The 25412-nt window shown below is 44.9% G+C and overlaps 1 protein-coding gene across 1 annotated transcript in view; it reads right to left on the bottom strand.

Annotated features, from left to right (window-relative positions):
• Positions 1-800: 800 nt before the first annotated feature.
• The window catches only part of aldh1a2 (aldehyde dehydrogenase 1 family, member A2), a 103294-nt gene continuing 78682 nt past the window's right edge, over positions 801-25412 (bottom strand). The window contains exons 8-13 of the mRNA XM_080214400.1: positions 20818-20920; positions 17045-17229; positions 15167-15331; positions 14878-15035; positions 2650-2724; positions 801-1633 (exon numbers count right to left, since the gene is read on the bottom strand). Coding sequence (XP_080070526.1) covers positions 1561-1633; positions 2650-2724; positions 14878-15035; positions 15167-15331; positions 17045-17229; positions 20818-20920 — 759 coding nt within the window. The 3' untranslated portion in view covers positions 801-1560. The remainder of the gene's footprint in view (positions 1634-2649; positions 2725-14877; positions 15036-15166; positions 15332-17044; positions 17230-20817; positions 20921-25412) is intronic.

The following is a 25412-nucleotide window of genomic DNA, read 5'->3' as shown; positions in this document are numbered from 1 at the left end:
TTTAGATTAATGAAAGGGTCTGATAGAGAAGGTGTTTTCACAAGTGGGTGAGGCCAGAACCATAAACATAAAATTGTCATTAATATAAGTCCAGTCAGGAACTCAGGAGCAACATTTTTGGATGAGAGTGTGGAATTCCCTACTGCAAAATGTAGTTTGTGTTGATTAACCCCGATACACCCCTGATACTACATGAACACAGGAAGGAGAGAAGTGGTGGAATTAGGGGAAGTAGGGCGGGACAGGGTTGATCTGGAGAATAAACACCATCATGAGATGTCGGGCAGGATGGGCTTGTTTCTGTCCTGTAAATATCATGTTACCTTCAGCTAATCTGATCAAGAGGCCTGTGGGCAACAACCGCATTGGGGGCAAGAACAGTCAATGCTGGAAAATCTCAGCTGGCCTGTGGGGAGAGAATAGAGCCAACATTTTGAGTTTGGATGATCCAGACTCGAGATGCTGGCTTTGTTCTCCCTCCACAGATGCTGCCAGACCCGCTGAGATTTTCCAGCATTTTCTGTTTGTGTTTCAGGTTCCAGTGGCCGCAGTATTGCGCTTTTAATCGGGTTTCAAATCTCAAATTGGAATAATAGGGGTTTGCGGGTATTTCTGGCTGATGGTCCGAGTGGACTTGTTGATGGACGGAGCCCCCGGGAAGCATTGGGATTTCTGTCAAACCAAAAGAGGAACCAAAAGTTCTCCCCCTCCTCCCACCACCCCCCTCCCCTGGCTGCAGGCTCTTCAAGGTCTCTTTAGTGACACATGATGAAGGCTGCGTGTTAGAACTGTACTGGTGATGATATGTGTGTATACAGATGTCTATTGTAACAGTTGGATTCCCAGCCTCAGACTTGCTGGAACAGCAGACTCTGGCTTCCTTCAGTGTGCTGGCAGTGGCTGTGAGAAATGATCGGTGTATCACCAACAAACCACGAAGCAGATACCTAAATATTTATATTTGGGTTACCAATCGACAGCTACCACCCACCCTGAGAACATTCCAGATTATGTAATTCGCCGGCCCAATTTTGATTTATTTTCTTCCCCTTCTAAGAAATGCGTGGGCCAGGGCTCATGTTTCCGATCTGTGTCTCTCTCCGGGAGAGAGAGGGCGCACGAACATCAGCCCGGGCCCCCCGATGCAATGCTGCTTCACTTACCTCTGCTCAGAGCTGCCCAGCCGGGCACACTGTTTAACTCCAGTGGCCGTGGCTGTTCTCAAACCATTTGTGGCGAAAATTCCAGGGACACCGTTGAGTTTTCACGGTGCATCAGATCACCACAGCTGACAGATTTACACAAAGCTAAACACCATCTTTGAAGGGGGCACCATGTAATGAATGCACTCGGGGAATTTGCTGAGATTATATTGTATTTTCCTCAAATACACAGTATTTGTGGTACATATACATTCACTAGTATATTTTTTGTTACTTTTTTTTATAAGATAAAGCTTCAACCGTATGCTACACAATCACTGTTGTGCACTATGTCCTGTTGATAACAGAGTGTATTCCTACTGGGTCCATGAACAAAATATCAGCCTCACGGCACTCTTTAAGAATTCTTCTGTTGAATTCGGACAGTTACAGTTTTGATTTCTGTGTATTCCTTTAGCCCATATTCTCCCCTAGAGAAAAAGAGCACATTCACGTTACACAATATGAGGAGGCAGTGGCGTAGTGGCATTGTCACTGGACTAGTAATCTGGGAACCCAGGTTCGAATCCCACCCACGGCAGATGGTGAAATTTAAATCCAATAAACGTCTAGAATTGAAAGGTGGCACAGTGGTTAGCACTGCTGCCTCACAGCACCAAGGACCCGGGTTCGATTCCAGCCTTGGGTCACTGTCTGTGTGGAGTCTGCACGTTCTCCCTATTTCTGCATGTGTTTCCTGCGGGTGCTCCAGTTTCCTCCCACAGTCCAAAGGTGTACGGGTTAGGTTGATTGGCCGTGCTAAATTAACCCTAATGTCGGGGGGATTAGCAGGGTAAATCTGAGGAGGTTACAGGAATAGGACCTGGATTGTGGTCGGTGCAGACTCGATGGGCCAAATGGCCTCCTTCTGCACTGTGGGATTCTATGATTCCTGTGTCTAATGATGACCATGAATCCATTGTTGGTTAACAAAAACCCAACTGGTTCACTAATGTCCTTTAGAGAAGGAAATCTGCTGTCCTTACCTGGTCTGGCCTACATGTGATTCCAGACCCACAGCAATGCAGTTAACTCTTAAATGCCCTCTGAAATGGCCAAGCAAGGGACTCAATTGAAGGGCAACTGGGCAATAAATGCTGGCCAGCCAGCGATGCCCACATCCCATGAATGAATTTTTTAAAAAATCCACAATAATGTGGTTGACTCTGAAAATGACACTTAGTTCAAGGGCAATTAGGGCTGGGCAATAAATGTGGACCCAGCCAGTGATACCCACATCCCCTGGTTGAGTAAAAAAACAATTGTCTAAAATTAATGCCTAGTTGTCTATATCAGAAATTTTTTTTTATAAAACTAAACGTCTTGGGGAGTTTCCATTTTTTCTCCCCAATGTTTAATTATTTTTACATTTGCGGAATCAAAACAGTACTTTGAGATTTGGTGAGAGACACAGTGTTCTAAAACCCGAGTCTATAAAAGTACTTACATTTCTCTACCGTTGCCAGACATTTTAAATCCACCGAACGGACTCTGGACATTTAAGGCATTGTAACAATTAATCCTGCAATAAAGGAGAAAATGAATTTAATTTGAATTCAATTATTGTTTAAAGAAATCTTTTCAAATGCCAAATCCTCGGGCAACAAAAGCTGGAGGACAAACACCGGGATGATTTGTAACAGTATTCACTTGAGCATTTGATACGCGACACAGGACAATGAATTTAATTGAGACTGACGCGCAAATGTTACCAAATGGAAAAAGGGGAGACGCCACCTTTAAACACCAAACACAATGAACTCGAGCAAGTCAGAATGGATAGCAGCTCAAAATTTGTATTATGTCACTTTTTAGTTTGCTTCCAATATCTTAATGAAATGTTTCAGTAATTACATTTGTGCAAATGATTCAGTTCTTGGAATAATTCCTGCTGCTTGAAATTCCTTGGTACAAAGCCAGGATTTCGGAAACACAAGGCAATTTGGAGCATACTTTTAAGTGAGTTTGAGGTTTGATGCTATTGGCCTAACTAAACATGCTCCTAAAGTATATCAAATGCATGCATGTACGCATACACTTGTCTCCAAGTGCTTCAGTATGTGGCCAATCAGTAAGGAGCATGCTCATCGTGAAAATGCCTTTCACAAACTCCCCTCGGTGATGTGATTACAAGAAGTGCATTAAAACCCACTGTCGTATCACTCACAGATATTGAAATCACACTAGAAATAACACATGATCCAGTACAGTTCCAGATAGAGTGATACTGTCATGTACAGCACATGATCATATTGGGAATGAATACATATATGTACACATGTACATTGAAGGAAAAACATATCGGAGTTCAATCCAAATTGCTTTTTAAATGACTAATTTTTAAAACTGTAAATTTTGTGTGTGTGTGTGTGTGTGTGTGTGTGTTTGTATGTGTCTGTGTGTGTGTGTGGATGTGTGTGGGTGTGTGTGTGTCTGGGGTGTGTGAGTGTGTGTATGTGTGTGTGTGTGTGTCTGTGGGTGTGTGTTTGTATGTGTCTGTGTGTGTGTGTGTGTGTCTGGGTGTGGGTGTGTGTGTTTGTATGTCTCTGTGGGTGTGTGTGTGTCTGGGTGTGTGTGAGTGTGTGTGTGTCTGTGGGTGTGTGTTTGTATGTGTCTGTGGGTGTGTGGATGTGTGTGTGTCTGGGTGTGTGTGAGGGTGTGTATGTGTGTGTGGGTGTGTGTGTCTGTGGATGTGTGTGTGTCTGTGGGTGGTGTGTGTGTGTGTGTGTGTGTGTGTGTGTGTGTGTGTGTGTGTGTGTGTGTGTGTGTGTGTGTGTGTGCGTTTTTCCAAGTGAACCAACCTGTTTTTATGTGGATGTTAAAGCCGCAGTTATTTGCAGCACTGGCATTAAGGTTTGAACTTAAAGAAAAGCAAATTCAAACTAAGTCCTATTTTAAACACCGTGGGGACGATTCTCCCATCCCAGCACCGTGTGGGCTGATTCATGGGATTCACACAAATCCTCCCAATATGTGCGTATCTCCCAGTGCCGGGTATCCAGTGCGGTAGGGAACACACTGGAAACCAGTGGGAACAGTGGGTAAATAATTTTAATCTTATTTGAATGTAATTTCAGTGTCATTATCGGGCCCAGGACTGAATTCTCCAGGCCCAACAACATCTCCCACACCCTCAGTGCAATTTCACTCTGGCAAGGTTTAGAGTAGCCCCCCATTTTTGGGAACTAGCTGGAGATCCTGCTGGAGTGAAGGGGGGCGATCAGGGTCTGATGGGGGGGTCAGGCAGCGGGGGTGGTGCTCCCTGGGCATGGGCATCACTGCCCAAGGGGCAAAGTGTCCATGCACAGGGGGCACCATGGCACTGCCCACCAGGCATGGAGCAGTGCCAAGGGGGTGGGGACTAGGGGGCAGGTTTTGGGGTGATCGGTGAGGGTGGGAGGTCCTGCTGCCAGTCTGCATGGGGATCAGTTGGGACTGGAGGGAGGCCAGCGATCGGGACGGAGCTGGGGGGGTGGTCTGCTCGTTGGGGGGGGGAGGAATGAGTCTGCCTCCCGTGGGGAGGGGTCTGTTGGGGTGGGGGGAGTGGGGGGATCGTCACTCTTGGGGGGGGGGATGTGCTGGAGATTGGGGCATTCCTGGATGAGGGGTGGGGTCAGGGCTAGCCCGGGAATGCTCGTGGGGGGTGCAATCAGGCCACGTGGGGGGCTGGAGGGGCAGCACTGCAGGGATCCCGGGCTGGCCAATGATCGAGCAGGGCAGCAAACTAAAGGCTGACAAATTGGGGGCCACTGCGCATGCGCAGAGTTCCGGAACAGTCAGACTCTGGCACGAATAGCCCCCCCCCCCCCCCCCCACCCCCCGAGCTTTTCATGATTGTGGCTGCTGCATTGCACAGAGTGTGGGCGATTCAAGTCTGAACTCCCACTGAACAAACGATCAGGATTTACACCAGTTTTCCCATGAATTCAGCACTTAGGACTCTTTTGGGAGAATCGCCACCCCCCCCACCCCGTATCTTTAACATACAGAATGGCTTAGATTTATAAAGCGTCTTTCACTGAATAAAACATCCCAAGGTGCTTCACAGGAACATTCTAAAACAAATGCCACCATGCCTCATAAGGAATTGTCAAAGGGGTACGTTGTAGGGAGTGCCTTAAAGGAGCAAAGCGAGATGGAGAATTCTAGAGCCTAGGGCCTAGGCAACTGAAAACATGGCCACCAATCCTGGAGCAATTGTAATTGGGAAGAAGCCAGAAGGAGCACATATAATGCAGAGGGTTGGGGGCTGTTGGAGGTCACAGCGATAGGAAAGCATCTAACCAGCATGTCTTTCGGACTGAGAAAGGAAACCGGAGCACCCGGAGGAAACCCATAGGGAAGAATGTACAAACTCCACACAGTGACCCAAGTCAGGAATTGAACCCAGGTGCCTGGCACTGTGAAGCAGCAGTGTTAACCACTGTGCCACCGTGCAGCCCCAAAGGCATGGGGGAGGGAAATGAGTCTTCATTGTTCATAGTTTCTGGCAGATAATTTCAGGGAAAAAATTCCCATGTCTCAAGACTGTCTGAAATAAGCCTGACTGTACACTGGGTTGGGTAATAAGCAGAGCGAAATAGCTTAATCCTTTTCAGTGTTAGAAGTGTCTGATGTCTTTTTAGGGACCTTGCTACATTCATTTTTTTAAGATCACAATGTATTCCAACCAGTGGGACTGTTGGAAGCTTTTTAACATTTATTTTTTATTAGTCACAAGTAAGGCTTACATTAACATTGCAATTAAGTTACTATGAAATTCCCTTAGTCACCACACTCCGGCGCTGGTTCGGGTCAATGCACCCAACCAACCTTTCTAGCTTTACGTCGATTTGGAGTCAGGGTGAAAGAGGACTGATCTTCCCAGATCCACGGGACATCTGCGGGCAGTGGTTGACCTGCAGAGACTCTTGTGACTGCACCCCCCACCCCAGCCTCTTCAACAGAGGGTCAATTTCAGGAGAACATCAAGGCTGCCTTTTTGCTAAGCAATATCGACCCCATTTCAAAGGAGACAGGGAACATCACAGCCACTATCTGTCCGGTCTCATCTATTCAGTCCTGGCCACTTTTCATCAACTCAAAAGCAAGAACCTCCCACTTCTCATTTAAGGGACGCTTGAAGCATTCTCACTCCCATCAATGTCCTGTCTTGGGATCAACCCACTACTGTGTAAGTTTCAGCAGTTACACTGCCCTCTTGGTCACTGGGAACCCCACACACACACAAACACATTGGCATATTTCATGATACTGCAGACAAAGGCCCGGAATAAAGTAATCGCATTTCAACAACATAGACAACTCGGAAATCATTTTGAAAATTGTACAAAGAAATCTCCACTGTGTTCTCCAACTCATGTTGTTAATAATATAATGCATCTCAGAGTTTGTTCATCTTGAATAAAACAAAAGACAGAATCTAAGATGTGCAATATTCCTCGGGGATCAATGTCCGACTTGTGATATGTTTTGTTTGAATAAACATTCTCTCCTCTCGAAGATTGACTGCAATAACAGAATGAGCTCACTAAAGCACTGGAACAGGCTGGAAACCATCTGAGGAGAGGGGCTGTGCACTGCTCCGTGCCAGCAACAGCCTGAAGAGTGAGATGGGCTGGCAAGTTTCACAAGCTACGAGTGACGTAGGTACACACTTAACTGATTTGGACAGCTTGAATCCATTGTCGAGAGCATCTATTCCCCATACTCTGCACCAGAAGATGACTGGATATGCTGTTGGAATAAACCATGTCATAGGAAGATAGTAACAGATGTCAGGGGGACGTAGACAGACTGTTGAAGTGGGCAGACACATGGCAGACGAACTTTAATGCAGAGGAGTGTGAAGTGATGGATGCATTTTGGAAAGAAGAATGAGTAGACGCAATTTAAATTAAATGGTACAAGTTTAAAAAGGGTGCAGGAACAGAGAGACCTGGGAGACGCCCCATGAACAAATAATTGAGCATGGCAGGATAAGTTTTGTTAAGGCTGCTTACATACAGCATATGGGTTCCTTGGCTTTATAAGTAGAGGCTTTGAGGTTAGAAGTGAGGAAGTTATGGTGGAACAGACTTGATGGGCCAATTTTTGTTATTATTCATTTTATGCGACACGCGTCGCTGGCTGGTCAGCATTTAATACCCATCCCTAGTTACCCCAGGGTAGCTGAGAGTCAACCACATTGCTGTGGCCCTGGAGTTACATGTAGGCCAGACCGGGTGAGGACCTAAAGGAAATTAACGAACCAGATGGGTTTTTCCGACAATTGACAATGGTTTCATGGTCATCAGTCGTCCTTAATTCCAGATATTTTTTATTAAATTCAAATGCAATGGGACGGCACAGTGGCACAATGGCACTGCTGCCTCCCAGTACCAGGGGCCTGGGTTCAATTCCAGCCTCGCGTTGCTGTCTGTGCAGAATTTGCACTTTCTCCCTGTGTCTGTGTGAGTTTCCTCCGGGTGCCCCGGTTTCCTCCCACACTCCAAAGATGTATGTCTTAGGCTGATTGGCCACACTAAATTGACCCTAGTGTCAGAGGGATTAGCAGGGTAAATGTGTGGGGTACGTGAATAGGGCCTGGGTGGAATTGTGGTTGGTACAGACCTGATGGGCCAAATGACCTCTTTCTGCACTGAAGGGATGCTATGATTTTAAATACCCATTAAAATTCCACCATCTTCGGTGGCGGGATTTGAACCCAGATCCACAGAACATCAGTTGAGTTTTTGGATCAACAGTCTCAGGATAATACCACCAGGCCATCACCTCCTTCTATGGCCTCCATCTGCTCTTACTCCTTAAGGCCTAAAGATAAAGCTAGAGGCTTCATTGTTGAAGCCTCAGGATGGAGTACTGTTTCTGGGTGCCACACTTTAGGAAGGATGTCAAGACCTTGGAGAAGGTAGAGAGGGGACTTGGTACCAGAGATGAGGGATGTTGGTTATGTGGGGAGACTAGAGAAGCTGGCATTGTTGTCCTTAGAGCACGGATGGGAAAGGGGGAGATTTAACACAGGTGTTGAAAATTCGAAAGGGTTTTGGTTCAGAAGATAGAGGGAAACTGTTTTCATTGGCTGTTGTGTTGGAAAACAGAGGGCCCAGATTTAAGATCATGGATAAAAACATCTAGGAAGGAAATGAGAATTGTTACGCATTGAGTTCTTCTGATTTAGAATGCAGTGCCTAGAAGGCTGTGGATGGAAAGTCAATAGCAACCTTCATGGGATCATTAGTTGAATGGGAAATATCTGCAGGGCTACTGGAAAGGAGCAGAGGAATGGGGCTAATTGGACAACTATTTGAAAGGGACAGCAGAAGCAATGATGAGCTGAATGGCCTGTTTCTATGCTGTATGATCCAGTGAAATGTGAGTATATTGGTAATGCTATTTTTGGGATTTGCATTCCTACAGTTGTGAATGTGGAGTGTCCACTTTGATGAGTTAGTGTCTGTTGAAGTCTATAAAGTCACAAGATGTGAACATTTGTGAAAGTGTTAACGTGTTATATATTTTCCAAGATTGCATTCTCAATATGAATATCGGAAATAGGAGCAGGAGTAGCTCCAAGAACCTGCCCTGCCATTCAATTAGATCTTAGCTGACCTTTCACCTGAACACCATTTTCCTGCACTATCCCCATATCCCTTGAAGGAAAGTAGTTTCCTGGATAGGAAAGACTTCACTTTCCTCGAACATACACAATGACCAAGCTCCACAGCCCTCTGGCATAGAGAACTCTAAAGACATAACACCCTCTGAGTGAAAAACATTCATCCTCATCTCGTTCCACCTCTTATTTTGAGCCTGTGACCCCTGCTTCTTGACAACACCCCCACCCCACTATCATAACCCACCTCTCGTTCCAACCCTCTCTTCCTCCCTCCCCCCAAACATCCTCCCACACACTTACCATTAGCCACATACTTCCATTCCACAGGTGAAGCTTCCTGCATCTACCTTATTGGGCCATATAAGAATTTTGTACGTTTCATCTCTCATTCATCTAAACTCTGAATAGGGGACAAATGTTGAACTTACTAACCGCCGTCTGCCAAACTGAGCATTACCATTTATTCCTATTCTTTTTTCTGTTTGGAAAACGATTCTGAACCCGTGCTAATATACCACACTCAAACTTGATTGAAAGACTCTTGAAAATCTAACACACCACATCCAATGGTTCACCCTAATCTGCGCTGCTCGTTACATCCTCAAAAGCCAGTAAGAAGTATGTCCACTGACAATCAAGAAACCAATTTAAATGAACTAAACGGCAGTTGAATGGGATTTGATGTTGCCTGCCTGCCTTTATGGTTGCCACTGTTGGATCCCTTTTCCTTTTGAGTTTTGTGCCCCAACGTAATTTATATTTGCTGAAAGCCATTTAAGAATGTTTTAAATGCTAGTCATTGCCTGTCTACTATCATACCTCCCAATCTACCACAGCCAAGTTGTCCCTCATACCGTCACAGTTTCTTTTGTTTAGATTTCAGATTGAACAACAGCATTTTCAACCCTAATGTAAAATTACATCATATTATGGTCACTCTTTCCTAAAGGCTTTTTTACAATGAGATTATATAAGAACATAAGAAATAGGAGCAGGAGTAGGCCATCCAGCCCTTCGAGCCTGCCCAGCCATTCAATAAGATCATGGCTGATCTGTTGTGTCTCAGTTCCCCATTCCCGCCGTCTCCCCATAACCCTTAACCCCCTCGCTTATCAAAAACCCATCAACACTCGTCTTAAAAATATTTAGCGAGGCAGCCTCCACCACCTCAACGGGCAGAGAATTCCACAGATTCACCACCCTTTGAGTGAAGAAGTTCCTCCTCAACTCCGTTCTAAATCGCCCCCCCTTTATCTTGAGGCTGTGCCCCCTAGTCCTACTGTCCTTTCTGAGCAGGAAGAGTCTCTCCATCTCTATCCTATCCATCCCATTCATCATCTTATACGTCTCAATGAGATCTCCCCTCATTCTTCTAAACTCTAACCAGTACAAGCCTAGTTTATTCAGCCTCTCCTCATAGCTCAACCCCCTCAACTCCGGTATCAGCCTAGTAAACCTCCTCTGCACTCCCTCCAAGGCCAAAATATCCTTGCGGAAGTGCGGCGACCAAAACTGCACACAGTACTCCAGCTGCGGCCTCACCAATGCCCTATTCAGCTGCAGCAAGACCTTCCTACTTTTATATTCAATCCCCCTCGCTATGAAGACCAGCATCCCATTCGCCTTCCTGACCACCTGCTGCACCTGCAGGCTGGGTTTTTGCAACTCATGCACAAGGACCCCAAGGTCCCTCTGCACCGTCGCCTGCTGCAGTTTTTTGCCCCGTAAGTAATAATCTTTCCTACCATTATTCCTACCAAAGTGGACCACCTCGCACTTGCCAACATTAAATTCCATTTGCCAGTTCCTGGCCCATTCGCCCAGCCTATCTAGATCCTTCTACAGACTCTCCACACCTTCCGCGCAATTTGCCGTTCCACCAATCTTGGTGTCATCAGCAAATTTCGACACCATACACTCGGTTCCCTCCTCCAGATCATCTATATAAATAGTAAATAGCTGAGGCCCCAGCACTGATCCCTGGGGCACTCCACTAGTCACCAGCCGCCAATCCGAATAGCACCCATTAACCCCCACTCTCTGTCTCCTATTTGACTACCAATCCTCTATCCACGCTAACACCCTACCCCCAACTCCATGCCCCCTGACCTTCTGCAATAACCTCTTGTGAGGTACCTTGCCAAACACCTTCTGAAAATCAAGAAAGACCACATCCACCGGCTCTCCTCTATCCACCGCCCTAGACACATCCTCATAGAACTCCAATAAATTTGTCAGACTCGACTTCCCCTTAACGAAACCATGCTGCGTCTGCTCTATCAAGCAATTCCCCTCAAGATGCCTTGCTATTTCCTCCTTGATGATGGATTCTAACATTTTACCTACAACAGACGTTAAACTAACCGGCCTATAATTCCTTGCCTTTTGCCTGGCACCCTTCTTAAACAACGGCGTAACATTAGCTGCTTTCCAATCTTCCGGAACTTCCCCGGAATCCAGCGAAGCCTGGAAAATAACCACCAAGGCATCCACTATCACCTCCGCCATTTCTTTCAGAACCCTCGGATGCATTCCATCCGGTCCTGGTGACTTTTCCACAATCAGTCCCTCCAGTCTGTCGAGCACCGCCTCTCTAGTAACAATAATGTCATTGAGACCCTCCAGTCCTACTACCTTTCCATCGCTAACACCCAGCAAATTATTCACGTCCTCCTCCATGAAGACTGAAACAAAAAAGTTATTCAAGATCTCAGCCATTTCCCCATCCCCTACCACTAAGTCCCCCCTCTCATCCTCTAAGGGTCCAACGTTCACCCTAGCCAGCCTCTTCCTTTTTATATATTTATAAAAACTCTTGCAATCCTTTTTTTATATTAAGCGCTAGCCCAGCTTCATAGTTTCTCCTACCCTTCTTTATCAACTTCTTTGTCAATCTTTGTTGACATTTAAACCTCTCCCAATCCTCTTCTCCCCCACTACTCTTAGCTACTCTAAACGCCTCCGCTTTTAATTTAACACTTTCCTTCACCTTCATTATCCACGGCTTATTACCTCTCCTCCTACGGTCCTTTTTAACCATCGGAATAAATTTCTGCTGAGCACCAAGAAAGATCTCCTTAAAGATCCTCCACTGTTCCTCAGCAGGCCTACCTTCCAACGCACTCCCCCAGTCAACATTCGCCAATTCTTCTCTCATCCTACCATACTCCCCTCTGTTCAAACAAAGGACAAGTGTCCGGGAACCCACTTTCTCCTCCTCCATCTGCACCAGAAACTCCACCATACGATGATCACTCTCCCCAAGAGGGTCCTTCACCACAAGGTCCCTAATTCTACCCGCCTCATTACATAACACCAGATCCAAGATAGCTCGCTCCCTCGTCGGCTCCAACACACACTGTTCAAGGAAACTACCCCGGCAGCATTTCAAGAACTCCTCCTTGAGCCCACCGCGTCCAACACGGGTCGACCAATCAATATGCAGATTGAAATCTCCCATAATTACGGCCGTCCCATTCCTGCACGCCGCATTTATTTGCGCGTTAACAGCCCGCCCCACCTCCAGATCATTATTCAGGGGCCTATAGACGACACCCACCAGCGTCTTCCTCCCTTTGCTGTTCCTAATCTCCACCCACAACGATTCCACGTTCTGCTCCTTGGCTCCAATATCATCCCTTGCTACCACCCTGATGCTATCCTTAATCAGCAGAGCTACAGCCCCCCCTTTTTCCTCTCGCCTATCCTTCCTAAACACTTGATACCCCTGGACATTCAGCTCCCAGTCCCTGTCACCTTGCAGCCACGTCTCTGTAATGGCCACCAGATCATATCCATTTGTGCCGATCTGCGCCACCAGCTCATCCACTTTATTCCGAATGCTTCGTGCATTCAGATAAAGTGCCTTCATCCCAGCCTTCACCTGGACCCTATTTGCCAGAACGCCACCAACCATACTCACGCCCCCTACTCCCTTTATTATTGGGACATCCTCGGCCTCTTCCCTTACCTGTACCCTATCCTTAACTTTAGCCCCCGTAATGTCGCCTACCCTCGCACCCTCCCCCCTCTAATTAGTTTAAAGCCCTGTCTACAGTCCTATTTACACGATTCGCCAGGACTTTGGTCCCAGCACAGTTCAGACCAACCCCATCCCACCTGAACAGGTCCCACCTACCCCAATACTGATGCCAATGCCCCATAAATTCAAACCCATTCCTCCCACACCAATCCCTGAGCCACCCATTCACTTCCTTAATCTTATCAACCTTACGCCCGTCTGCACTCGGTTCAGGCAGTAGTCCAGAGATAACCACCTTGTCGGTTCTACTTTTTAATTCCATTCTCAGCTTTTCATACTCCCTCCCCAGATCCTCAGTTCGCATTTTGCCTATGTCGTCGGCACCCACATGTACCACAACGACCGGATTCTCACCCTCCCATTCCAGGTTCCTCTGCAGCCCAGATGCGATATCCCGGACCTGAGCACCAGGCAGACAACACACCCTTCTGTGCACTTTGTCATTGTGACAAAGGACAGTGTCAATACCCTTAACCCCACTATCCCCAATTACTACTACGTTCCTTTTCACCTTCTCTTTGCCCATGTCCTGCTGCATCACTGTACTGTGTGCAGTTTGCTCACCAACCTCACCTCCCTCGTTCTCGTCCAGACTGGAAGCAAGAACCTCAAATCAATTAGCCATTGCTCATACAATATTAGATCTAAGATAGATCATTTCCTAGCTGGTTTATCACAATACTGTTCTAGTAAATGATCAGGTATACATGCCAGAAATTGTATCATCATATACCATCGTGTAAGCATGCCAGAAATGGTCAAAAACTTCAAGTTTCTAGGTGTCCAGATCACAAATAACCTGTCCTAGTCCCTTCACACTGACACTATAGTTAAGACAGTCCACTAACGCCTTTACTTTCTCAGGAGGCTAAGGAAATATGGCATGTCCGTTGTGACTCTCACCAAGTTTTACTGGTACACCATAGAAAGTATCTTTTCCGGATGTATCACAGCTTGCTATGGTTCCTGCTTTGACCAAAACTGCAAGAAGCAATGAAGGGTTGTGAATGTAGCCCAATGCATTGGGAGGCTGGTTAGCCTCCCATTATTATCTCCCTCTACACTTCCTACTGCCTCGGAAAAGTAGCCAGCATAATCAAGGACCCCGCATACCCCAGACATAGGTCGGAATTTTACGGCCTCGCTCATCCTGAAACCCTAAAATCCCATCTGAGGTCAATGGACCTTCCCACTGTCCGCCCCTTGCCCACTCCGATACCCATGGCCGGTGGGGTGGTAAAATTCTGGCCATACTACCTCCCACCTTCTTCCATTGGGGAAAAGTTACAAAAGTCTGAGGTCATGTACCAACCGACTCAAAAACAGTTTCTTCCCTGCTGCCATCAGATTTTTGAACGGACCTACCTTATATTAAGCTGATCTTTCTCTACACCCTAGCTATGACTACTTTCTGCACCCTGTCTTTTCCTTCTCCCCCACATACTCTAAGTACAGTACACTTTGTTTTTATAGTGTGCAAGAAACAATACTTTTCACTGTTTCCCAGTACATGTGACAATAATACATAAAATCAAATCAAATTCATCTTCCGCAACATTAGTGCAAATGAGATTTACCCCATCAATATGTGAATTGAAATTCCCCATGATTACTGCATTATCCCTGTTACATCCACCTCTGATTTCTTGATTCATATCTGCTCTACATTACCACTACTGTTTGGTTGGCTATAAATAATTCCCACCGGCAGTTCGCCCTAGTGTGCAGTTTCTTATTGCTTCCATTGCTTAAACAGAGTGCAGCTCAGCAAATGATTTTCGACCCTTGATCCTGTGAACAGGGTTCTATGCTGGGCGCGCAGCAAGGTTTACCCATCTCCACCTCAGTTTAGTGCCTGGTACCCCCAGTCTCCAAACCAAATAGCCAAGAAATCCACCCAAGTTTGTGTTCGGACATGGATTTTTGCCTCAAAATCAATGATCGTTTCCCTCTAATGACAAGTGATGGAATCCTGGACAGGCTTATCTCAACAAGGCATCATTGTGGCTCCTTACCAGACTGTCCCAGCCTGCATAGCAGCAGAAACTGCCAATGCTTTATCGATATCCTTGGTGAAGACTGCGGCTACTAAGCCAAACTGAGAATTATTGGCCCTTTCCACGACCTCTTCCATAGTTTTAAACTTAATAATTGGTTGAACTGGTCCAAAAATCTGAAATAAATGAATGAAAACGTTCAGAGTCAAAATAAATGTTGGCAGCCCTGTTGCATTCCAAACTGATTCATTCAATGATATAATCTAACTCCTTCACACTGGGAGTGACCGGGAGTTGTGTCCAGTACCTCTTCCTTTGCTATTCGCATGTCATCCGTGACATTTGAAAAGACAGTGGGCTCGATGAAAAATCCTTTCTTCCCCAGGGATTTGCCGCCACATTCCAGCTTTGCTCCTTCAGCTATGCCGCTTAGTACAAGTTCAAGAACTTTATCACATTGCAGTTTGTCAATCTGAAGACAAATGATACCCATTATAGCAGGGATTTAGCACCACAAAGTTAACACAAAGTTAGCACTGTACCACAAAAAATGCAATCATATAATGTTCTGCACAAACAAAAGTTGTCTCACAGCAAAGGACCCAATCTTATATTGTACTGTAGAGCACACAGCTATATAATGGGACATTGGCATCGTTGGCTAGGCCAGCATATATTGCCCATGCCTAGTTGCCCTTGAGAAGGTGGTGGTGAGCTGTCTTCTTGACAACTGAGTGGCTTGCTGTGCCATTTCAGAGAGCAGTTGAGAGTCAACCACATTACTGTTGCTCTCGACTCACATGTAGCCCAGTCCAGGTAAGGCGAGGAGATTAGTGAACCAGATGGGGTTTTTCTGACAATCCACAATGGTTACATGGTCATTCTTAATTCTAGATATTTTTTATTGAATTCAGATTCCACCATCTGCCAGGGCGGGATTCGAATCCGGGTTCCCAGAACATTAGCTGAGTTTCTTGGATTAATAGCCTAGCGATAATACCATGAGCATCGCCTTCCCGACTGGTACTGGGTATTCGCAAGATCAAAAACCTGGAGCTTCCTTTCAAACAGCACTGTGGGTGTACCTCCGCCACACGGACTGCAGTGGTTCAGGCTGTCTGCTCATCACCACCTCCTCAAGGAACGATTAGGGATGGGCAATAAATGGTGGTCTTGTCAGTAATGCCCACATTCCTCAAAAGCATTTTAAAAATAATTGCAGAATAACCCAATCCTTTACTTTATTGCAAAAAATCTCCAAATACTGTACTGTGAAAAACTCAATCTTAGACTGTACCCCTAAAATAAACCAATTTTGTACCATGCTGTAAAGAACGCAACTGTATGTATCACAACAAATGATAAATCATAGAACCTCTACACTGCAGAAAGAGGCCATTTGGCCCATTGAGTCAGCACTGACCCTCCAAAAGGGCATCCCACACAGACTCTCCCCTCCACCCTATCCCTGTAACCACATGCATTTACAATGGCTCATCCACCTAATCTACACATCGTTTGGACATTAAGGGGCAATTTAGCATGGCCAGTGCACCTAACCTGTACATCTTTGGACTATGGGAGGAAACTGGAGCATTCAGAGGAAACCCACGCAGACACGGGGAGAACATGCAGATTCCACACAGTCAGTCACCAGAATTGAACCTGGGTCCTTGGTGCTGTGATGGACCAGTGCTAACCTTGCCTTGCATTAAGGACATATCTTGCATTAAGTTGATCGTTCTCTACACCCTAGCTATGACTGCAACACTCCATTCTGCACTGTCTCATTTCCTTCTCTATGAATGGTACATATTGTCTCTAAAGCGCGCAAGAAACAATACTTTTCACTGTATACTAATACATGTGACAATAATAAATCAAATCAAATCAAACCACTGTGCCATCGTGCCGTAAACTGAAAACTTAACCGTGTAGTGTAATCTAAAATCATTCCATCTCTGGAATTAAATGCTAATGCCTGTGCATTTTACTCAAATTAATCTTAACTGTTTTCTTCAGATAAATATTAACGTGTTAGATTTGTCTCTGATTCACAGGACAATGTCCAGACTTTCTACAAAACTAAGATAAATCATAGAGTAAGATTTACTCCATTATAAAGTAAATGATTGTTGAAATAACCATTTATTTTGGATGCGTGTTTCACTTGAGAACATCTTACTTGTGGGCCCTGCTCGGTGGCAGGATCAAAAGGGTTTCCAACTGTTCTCCTCTGTGCACGTTCTGTACTCTTCCTGACAAATTCATCGTAGATCGGCTCCTCTACATAGATCCGTGAACCTGCCGTGCAACACTGGCCTTGGTTGAAGAAAACTCCCTGATGAGCCTGTTCCACAGCATAATCCACTGTAAGAAATAAGCCAGTTAGAATATTACCTCGTCTGTACCAGGAAATACCTGTAATAGTCTGGGCAATACATCTCAGAGCGTCACAGGATTCCCAATAGATGTTTCTAGAAAATGATGACCCCTCCCACAACCAATTCTTACTACCCCCCCGCCCCCTCAACCAATTCTTATCTGAATGGTTAAAAAACAGGCTTAAACACAGTGGAGGGTTTACTTACAGTGCAGTAAGCACCTAGGTTGGTGTCAAAACATTACCATAACCGTAGAATCCCTACAGTGCAGAAAGAGACCATCCAGCCCCTTGAGCCTGCACTGACAACAATCCCACCCAGGCCCTCTCCCTGTAATTCTACGTATTTACACTGCCAGTCCCCCTTACACTAAGGGGCAATTTAGCATGGCCAATCCAGCTAGTCTATACATCTTGGGACACTAAGGGGCAATTTAGCATGGCCAACCCGCTTAACCTGCACATCTTTGGACCATGGAAAGAAACCAGAGCCCCCAGAGGAAACCCACGCAGTAATGGGGAGAATGTGCAAACTCCACACAGACAGTGACCTGAGGTCAGAATTAAACCCAGGTCCCTGGCACTGTGAGGCAGCAGTGCTCACCACTGTGCCGCCATGCCCATAAAGTATTAATGGAACAACTCGACTGTCAGAGTCAAATCAGATTCAAATTCTTGACCAAAAGAAATAACAAAATTCTCCCATATTAAATTTTCTTTTTCAAAGGGCAACAAGTGCTGGCCTTGCCAAACTCACACCCCTTGAATGAATAATAACAGAATAACTTATCCAATTGTTTTTTTTATTCCTCTTATACCACACTTTCCACTGGGCATCAACTGAGAAGGCAACAGGCAGGAATTAGAGAGGGCAGAGGTGGGCAATGCCCCTTCATTCATTGCCCCTTTCACTGCCACATGCCATTTGATCAAGTGGAAAGACAAAGAATTCTTGAAGCTCATTCTGCCTACGCTGAAAGACAGCAGAATATTAGGGGCATTGCTGTTCTGCTGTCGACATGCGGCACATCTCTGTGAGCAGGACTTTCCATTCTGGAGGGGCTTGTGGATCAGCTGCTCCTTATTACAGAATTATTACCATGCAGGAGGCCATTTGGCCCATCATGTCTGTACCAGCTCTCCAAATGAGCATCATGACTCAGTGTCATTCCCCTGCCTTTTCCCCCTAGCCCTGTACATTGTTTTTATTGAAATAATCATCTAACGCCATCTTGAAAGTCTCGATTGAACCTGCCTCCACCACACTTCCAGGCAACGCAATCCAGACCCAAACCACTCGTTTGTGAAAAGGTTTATTCTCATATCTAATGGCATCAGCAAACTTCTTTTGCAACTCACCCTAAATCCATGTCTTCTCATTCATCATCCTTTTACAAGGAGTAACAGTTACTCCCTATCTACTCTGTCCAATCCCCTCATGGTTTTGAATATCTTTATCAAATCTCCACTCAGCCTTCTTTTCTCCAAGAAGAACAGTCCTAACCTCTCCAATCTATCCACATAAGAAAAGTTTCTCCATTCCTGTAAACCTCTTTTGCGCTCTCTCACATCCTTCCTATAGTGCGGCACCCAGAACTGTACACAATACTCCAACTGAGATCTAACTATTGCCTTGTATAAATTCAGCATAACCTCCTTGCTCTTGTACTCTCTGCCCCTATTAATAAAACCCAAAATACTATATGTTTTATTAACTGCTCTCTCTTCCTATCCTATCACCTTTAATAACTTATCGGTCTTTCTGCCCCCGCACCCCTGTAAGAATTTTACTTCTTATTTTGTATTGTCTCTCCATGTTCTTCCCACCAAAATGCATCAACTCACACTTCTGTTCATTGAACTTCATCTGCCATCTATCTGTCCACTCCACCAACTTATCTATGTCCTTGTGAAGTTCTACACTGTCCTCTTCACAATTTATAATGCTTCCAGGTTTTGTATTATATATAAACTTCGAAATTGTCCCCTGCACACCAAGGTCTAGATCATTAATATATATCAGGAAAGGCAAAGGTCCAAATACAGCTAGAAACCTTCCCACAGCCCAAAGAATGTCTTTTGACCATTACTTTCTTCCTATTATTCAGCCAATTTTATATCCACAAAGCTGCTATCCCTTTTATTTCAAAAGCTATAACTTCTCTCACAAGTCTGTTGTGTGGCACTGTATCAAATGCCTTTAGAAATTCCATGTACACCACATCAACAGCATCACATAAGAACATAAGAAATAGGAGCAGGAGTAGGCCATCTAGCCCTTCGAGCCTGCCCCGCCATTCAATAAGATCATGGCTGATCTGTGGTGGCTCAGTTCCACTTTCCCGCCCTCTCCCCATAACCCTTAATCCCCTCGCTTATCAAAAACCCATCAACCCGCGTCTTAAAATATTTAGCGAGGCAGCCTCCACCACCGCAACGGGCAGAGAATTCCAGAGATTCACCACCCTTTGAGTGAAGAAGTTCCTCCTCAACTCTGTTCTAAACCGCGCCCCCCCTTTATCTTGAGGCTGTGCCCCCTAGTCCTACTGTCCTTTCTGAGCGGGAAGAGTCTCTCCACCTCTATCCTATCCATCCCATTCATCATCTTATATGTCTCAATGAGATCTCCCCTCATTCTTCTAAACTCTAACGAGTACAAGCCTAGTTTATTCAGCCTCTCCTCATAGCTCAACCCCCTCAACTCCGGTAACAGCCTAGTAAACCTCCTCTGCACTCCCTCCAAGGCCAAAATATCCTTGCGTAAGTACGGCGACCAAAACTGCACACAGTACTCCAGCTGCGGCCTCACCAATGCCCTATACAGCCGCAGCAAGACCTCCCTACTTTTATATTCAATCCCCCTCGCTATGAAGGCCAGCATCCCATTAGCCTTCCTGACCACCTGCTGCACCTGCAGGCTGGGTTTTTGTGACTCATGCACAAGGACCCTGAGGTCCCTCTGCACCGTCACCTGCTGCAGTTTTTCGCCACGTAAGTAATAGTCCTTCCTACCATTATTCCTACCCACATTGATCCTACCTGTTACAGCTAGTTAGTTAAACATGATTTTCTCCTTTACAAATCTATGCTGGCTCTTTTGAATCATTTTCCTTTGTGACTACTAATTCTATCCAGAACAAATTGTTTCTAGAAGCTTGCCCACTACCAATGTGAAACGAACTGGACTGTAATTGCTGGGACTGTCCTTACAATCTATTTTCAATAAGGGTGTAACATTAACAATTCTCAAGTCCTCTGGCACCTCCCCTGAGCCGAGAGAAGTCTGGAAGATTATGGCTGGCTCTCCCATATTTTCCATTCTTGCTTTCTTCAATATCCTTGGGTGCATCTCATTCAAACCAGGTGCCTTGTAAGCTTTAAGTATCAACTGACACTGGATTTATCTGAACATTGTGAAGTTAGTGAAAGGGGTGTATAATGGGTGGACAATCATTGGCATCAATTGTACACCCCACCAACGGTTGTAGTGTATGTGTGTGTGTGTGTGTCTTACATTCAGGTGTGAACATGTGTCCTTACTACGTAAGATAGTTAACATTTTAAGTTAAACCTACAATCAGCATCTGCAAAAATAATGTTCGGGCTCTTCCCTCCGAGTTCCAGTGTTACTCTCTTCAGATTACTCTTCCCAGCTGCTTCCTGGATTAATTTTCCAACCTAGTGGTAAACACAGAATGTGAACTTTAATATATCTAAATCTCAGAACAGCCTAGGACTGAAATCCAAATGAGGAAAAGTGATAAATCATAAATGTGAGGAAAGATGCCTTTTACAAACTGTTCAGAATCATTTTACCAGTTAAAACAGGTTCAATCAATATTGCTCAGCCACATTCTAGGGGCAGCTGTTTACATGTGACCGTATAGGTGTAACATATCAGCAGTGGAATAGGCATGTAAGAGATAGCATCCACAGCACATTCACATGTCTTATTCTTAGTACTCAAAGTCTTTAACACTCTTCCTATTGAAAAGAAACCAGGGGATAAAGGCACTCACGCTGGAGGCAAATCAGAGACCCTGCTGAGTGAATGATGAGGTTTGTAGTTAATGCAGCTGTTAACTCAGAAAATTGGGCGGGTGGGATTTGTTTCTTGTTTTACTTGTATTTACTTTGACGCTTTTCCTGCGACCAGCGAGCTACTGATATGAAAGTAATAAAGCACGCTGCAACCAGTCCTTTCAGATTCAGTCAGCTTAGGAGAAGATTCCTTTACCAGCTGAACTGCAGCATAACACCAGGTTTTGTCAGCAAGTGGATAATAGAGAGACCAAACCCACTAAATGGCACACTTTGACTGTCTGTATGAACCAGTTATAATGTCAAAGAACAATGAACAGTACAGCACAGGAACAGGCCCTTTGGCCCTCCAAGCCTGCGCTGATCATGTTGTCTTATGTCGAACTGGTTTCCGATAATCAGGGTGAAGCACAGTGGCACAGTGGTTAGCATTGCTGCCTCATAGCGCCAGGGACCAGGGTTCAATTCCCGGCTTGGGTCATTGTCTGTGTGGAATCTGCACGTTCTCCCCATGTCTGCGTGGGTTTCCTCTGGATGCTCCAGTTTCCTCCCACGGTCCGAAAGATGTGCTGGTTAGATGCGTTGGCCGTGCTAAATTCTCCCTCAGTGTACCCGAACAGGCGCCGGGGATTTTCACAGTAACTTCATTGCAGTGTTAATGTAAGTCTACTTGTGACTAATAAATAAATTAATAATAAGCAATTTCACCAGTGTAGATAGAAACAAATCAGAAAGACATTGGCAATGTTGACTTGTTTGGTTGTTGGTGGGAAGACACATCACACAGAATTAGCAAAGAACAAGCTTTCCAAGAAGACTGGCTGTGTTTTGTATTGGTGTATTCCAGCACAGATCATGCTGTACGCTGATTACTCATTGCCTCCTGATCGCTGGAACATTGGGAAGCGTCATCTTTGGCTCAGTCTCACACTTGGCCACTCAAAAAAAAAAGTTGCATGTTCAAGCCTTCACTCCAGAGATTTTGGAATTGAGCCCATAGCCTGGCACTCCTGTGCACCACTGAGGGAGTGCTGCTGTGTCGGAGGTCCTCTGAGTGAAAGGTTAAACTGCGGCACTATCTGCCTGCTCAGGTGAACGTGAAAAAGTCGTGACCCTGAAATGGGTGGGAGCCATGGCCATTTTGAAAATCCAAAGCTCATTTTAAAATGGATGCCTCAGCATCCAACATGGCCGTGCCCCCTTCCATATTGATAAAGGCCCCTGCAGAGACGTCCAATGTTTCTGCCTGATATATGCCAAAATACCCCATGGACCACCGCCTGTAGCTCGCCAGTAATAATGAAATGAGGCTGGTTGACCTATTTGGCACCACCCTGACATCAGTCCCAGTAGGTGCATGGCAACGTATGCTGCATTGGATGGGGCAGTTGTGGGATCTTGCTGTGCAACAAGTGCACAGCAGATTTCCACTTCACGACAGTACACTTAACAAAACCAAAGTACTTCGCTGGTTATGAAGCGCTTTGCAAAATTGCTAATGGTATACTCTTCCTTTTCTTCATACCTTCACTTTATCAGTCCTGGAGTTAATTTTGGTTTTGCAAATGATAAGGAAGCCCTTCCAATTTTGTTTCCCCATTCATGTGAAATTAGGGTCAATCCTACAGCAAAACACTGGAGCGCCTGCAGGCACTTTCTTCATCCAAGCAGTGTATGAAATCGAAATAAATGTTGCCGTTCCCCAACATTTCAACATTTGATAAATCAGCATACTTCTCTGATTTAATTTGATTTATTGTCATATGTATTAGTATACAGTGAAAAATATTGTTTTTTGCCACTATACAGACAAAACATACCATACACTGAAAAGGAAAGAATGTATAGTCATAGCTAGGGTATAGAGTAAGATCAACTTAATATTATGTAGATCCATTCAAAAGCCTTATGGCAGCAGGGAAGAAGCTGTTCTTCAGTTGTGCCAACTAGTTTTGTGAGTGTATAGCAATTTTACAAACAAAGTATGGTTAATCATCTCAAAGATATAAAAGAGGATCAGATGGGATCAGATTTTAATGTCCTTCATATCCTAGGAGGATCTGAAGGGTGAGAGAGAATCAGATATCAGTTACAGAGGAGGTTACTGGAATTTGAAAGGCTATGACTTCCTGCCTAGTAAGACTTTAGAAACGGGAGTATTGCACTGGTTCTCGGAAGATTTGTTTTGCTTCCTGTTGCTTTCGTGAAGAAAAACTCCTTGATTTTGTAATCGCAACATGGGTACGGTCAGTGCAATGGGAGCTTTGGTCAAAAGGATGTTTGAAAACATTCGTCATTCCTTGTGCTTTGAAAAAAAAATTATCATGGGAAATCATTACTGACGATGTCAAACTTCAGAAGAATGCTTTGGAGAGATTACTGTGGGCTGATTCTACTTCTAATTGACACTTTTGGATGAAACAACCAACAGAAAGAGACGACTTCTGGCATTTAAGGATTTGAGACAGGAAACAGCTTTGACTTCAGATTTTTAACAGGACATTCTTGAAATCTTTCAGAAAGAGGAATGCATCGTACATTTTGGTCAGATTTGGAGAATTTCTTTTTTTTTGCATCTTCCATTGTTTTTTCTTAATCTGAGGCCCAACTGGCATCTGAAGTTGGCCACCTTCTGAAGACCAGGTCTGCCCATCTCAGGGCACAATGCCAGAAGGAGTGCTCCATCTTGAGGAGGGCGGAGATAGTAAGGAACATGACAGAGACTCGCTTGCCCATCCTGTCCGTCCCCTTTAGTCAATGACAAATGGCAATGAATACGCTTGGTTAATTGTCAAGAATTACATGGATCCTTTTCAGGCTGAGTAACCCACTTTCATCAAATAAACTTTCAATGAGTATTTCTGGTATTTTCTGGCTTTCTACCATATGGTTGAAAGAAAGTTGAGATCGTAGTAGTTTCGTTTGAAAATTTATTTGTTAATGAACAATTTAATGAATTAAGCGGCATTGTGGCATAGGGGTCAGAACTGCTGCCTCACAGCGCCAGGGACGTGGGTTCAAGTCTGGTCTTGGGTGACTGGCTGTGTGGAGTTTGCACATTCTCCCCGTGTTTGTGTGGGTTTCCTCCTGGTGCTCTGGTTTCCTCCCACAGTCCAAAGATGTGCGGGTTAGGTGGATTGGGCATGCTAAATTGCCCCTTAGTTTCTAAAGATGGACAAATTATGTGGATTAGCCATGGTAAATGCATGGGTTTACGGGGGTCCATTTCTTTGCATTCTAATACAATAATGCTTTCAATCAGACCATTGAGGTTGGCCTATTGGAATATGAACACCCTGATTAAGGAGTCAATTGATGGGTCAATTAGGGAATATTTTCCTTGTATTTAACTGGGAGTGTCAGTTCCTCTGGCACTCCTGAAGGTAGACTGCTGACTGCGAGCACTCTGTGTACTGCTGTTGGAATTGTACACAAAAGGGCTTTGGTGAAGGGACTTCTGCCTCTGAAGAGTTATTACAAATAGGATTTTGCCACTTTCACTTTAAGATTGTGTCCTAAAAACCTCTCAGAGTTTCCAATGTTTTATCTGTTCTCTAATGCGTCTGTAAAACCCCGTAAAGATTTCTAACTTTCATCTAAGAATGCCATTAAATGGTATAAGATTGGGCAACTTAACAAGAACAGTTTTCGATATTCGTCCAGCTACAATAATCTTTAGGGTATGTTAGAGGATTCACTCTTTTTTAAAGCAAATATAGAACATAGAACATTACAGCGCATTACAGGCCCTTCGGCCCTCAATGTTGCGCCGACCTGTGAAACCAATCTAAAGCTCATCTAACCTACATTATTCCAATTTCATCCTTGTGTTTATCCAATGACCAATTAAATGCCCTTAATGTTGGCAATATTGTTAAGGTATTTTACATTTCCTCTCTCTCCTTGTACCTCCTGCCTGATTAATCCCTCTCTTAGCCATTTTTCCTTGAAACAATCTCCCCTCTGGCATTACATCCTTTTCCTAAGTGTCCCCTGCCCTCTTCCACCGTCACTAATCCCTTCTCTTCTTGTGATATAACATGGTCAATTCTACTCCCACTGGATTCCTGAAAGTTGATATCTTCCATTTCAATAGTTTCCTATTCGGCCAACTTGTCACCTCATCAAA

The sequence above is a fragment of the Carcharhinus amblyrhynchos genome, chromosome 28 (assembly GCF_965287045.1).
Source record: "Carcharhinus amblyrhynchos chromosome 28, sCarAmb.v2.hapA, whole genome shotgun sequence".
In the NCBI taxonomy this organism is placed as follows: domain Eukaryota; kingdom Metazoa; phylum Chordata; class Chondrichthyes; order Carcharhiniformes; family Carcharhinidae; genus Carcharhinus; species Carcharhinus amblyrhynchos.
This window is presented reverse-complemented; position numbering and strand designations above follow the sequence as displayed.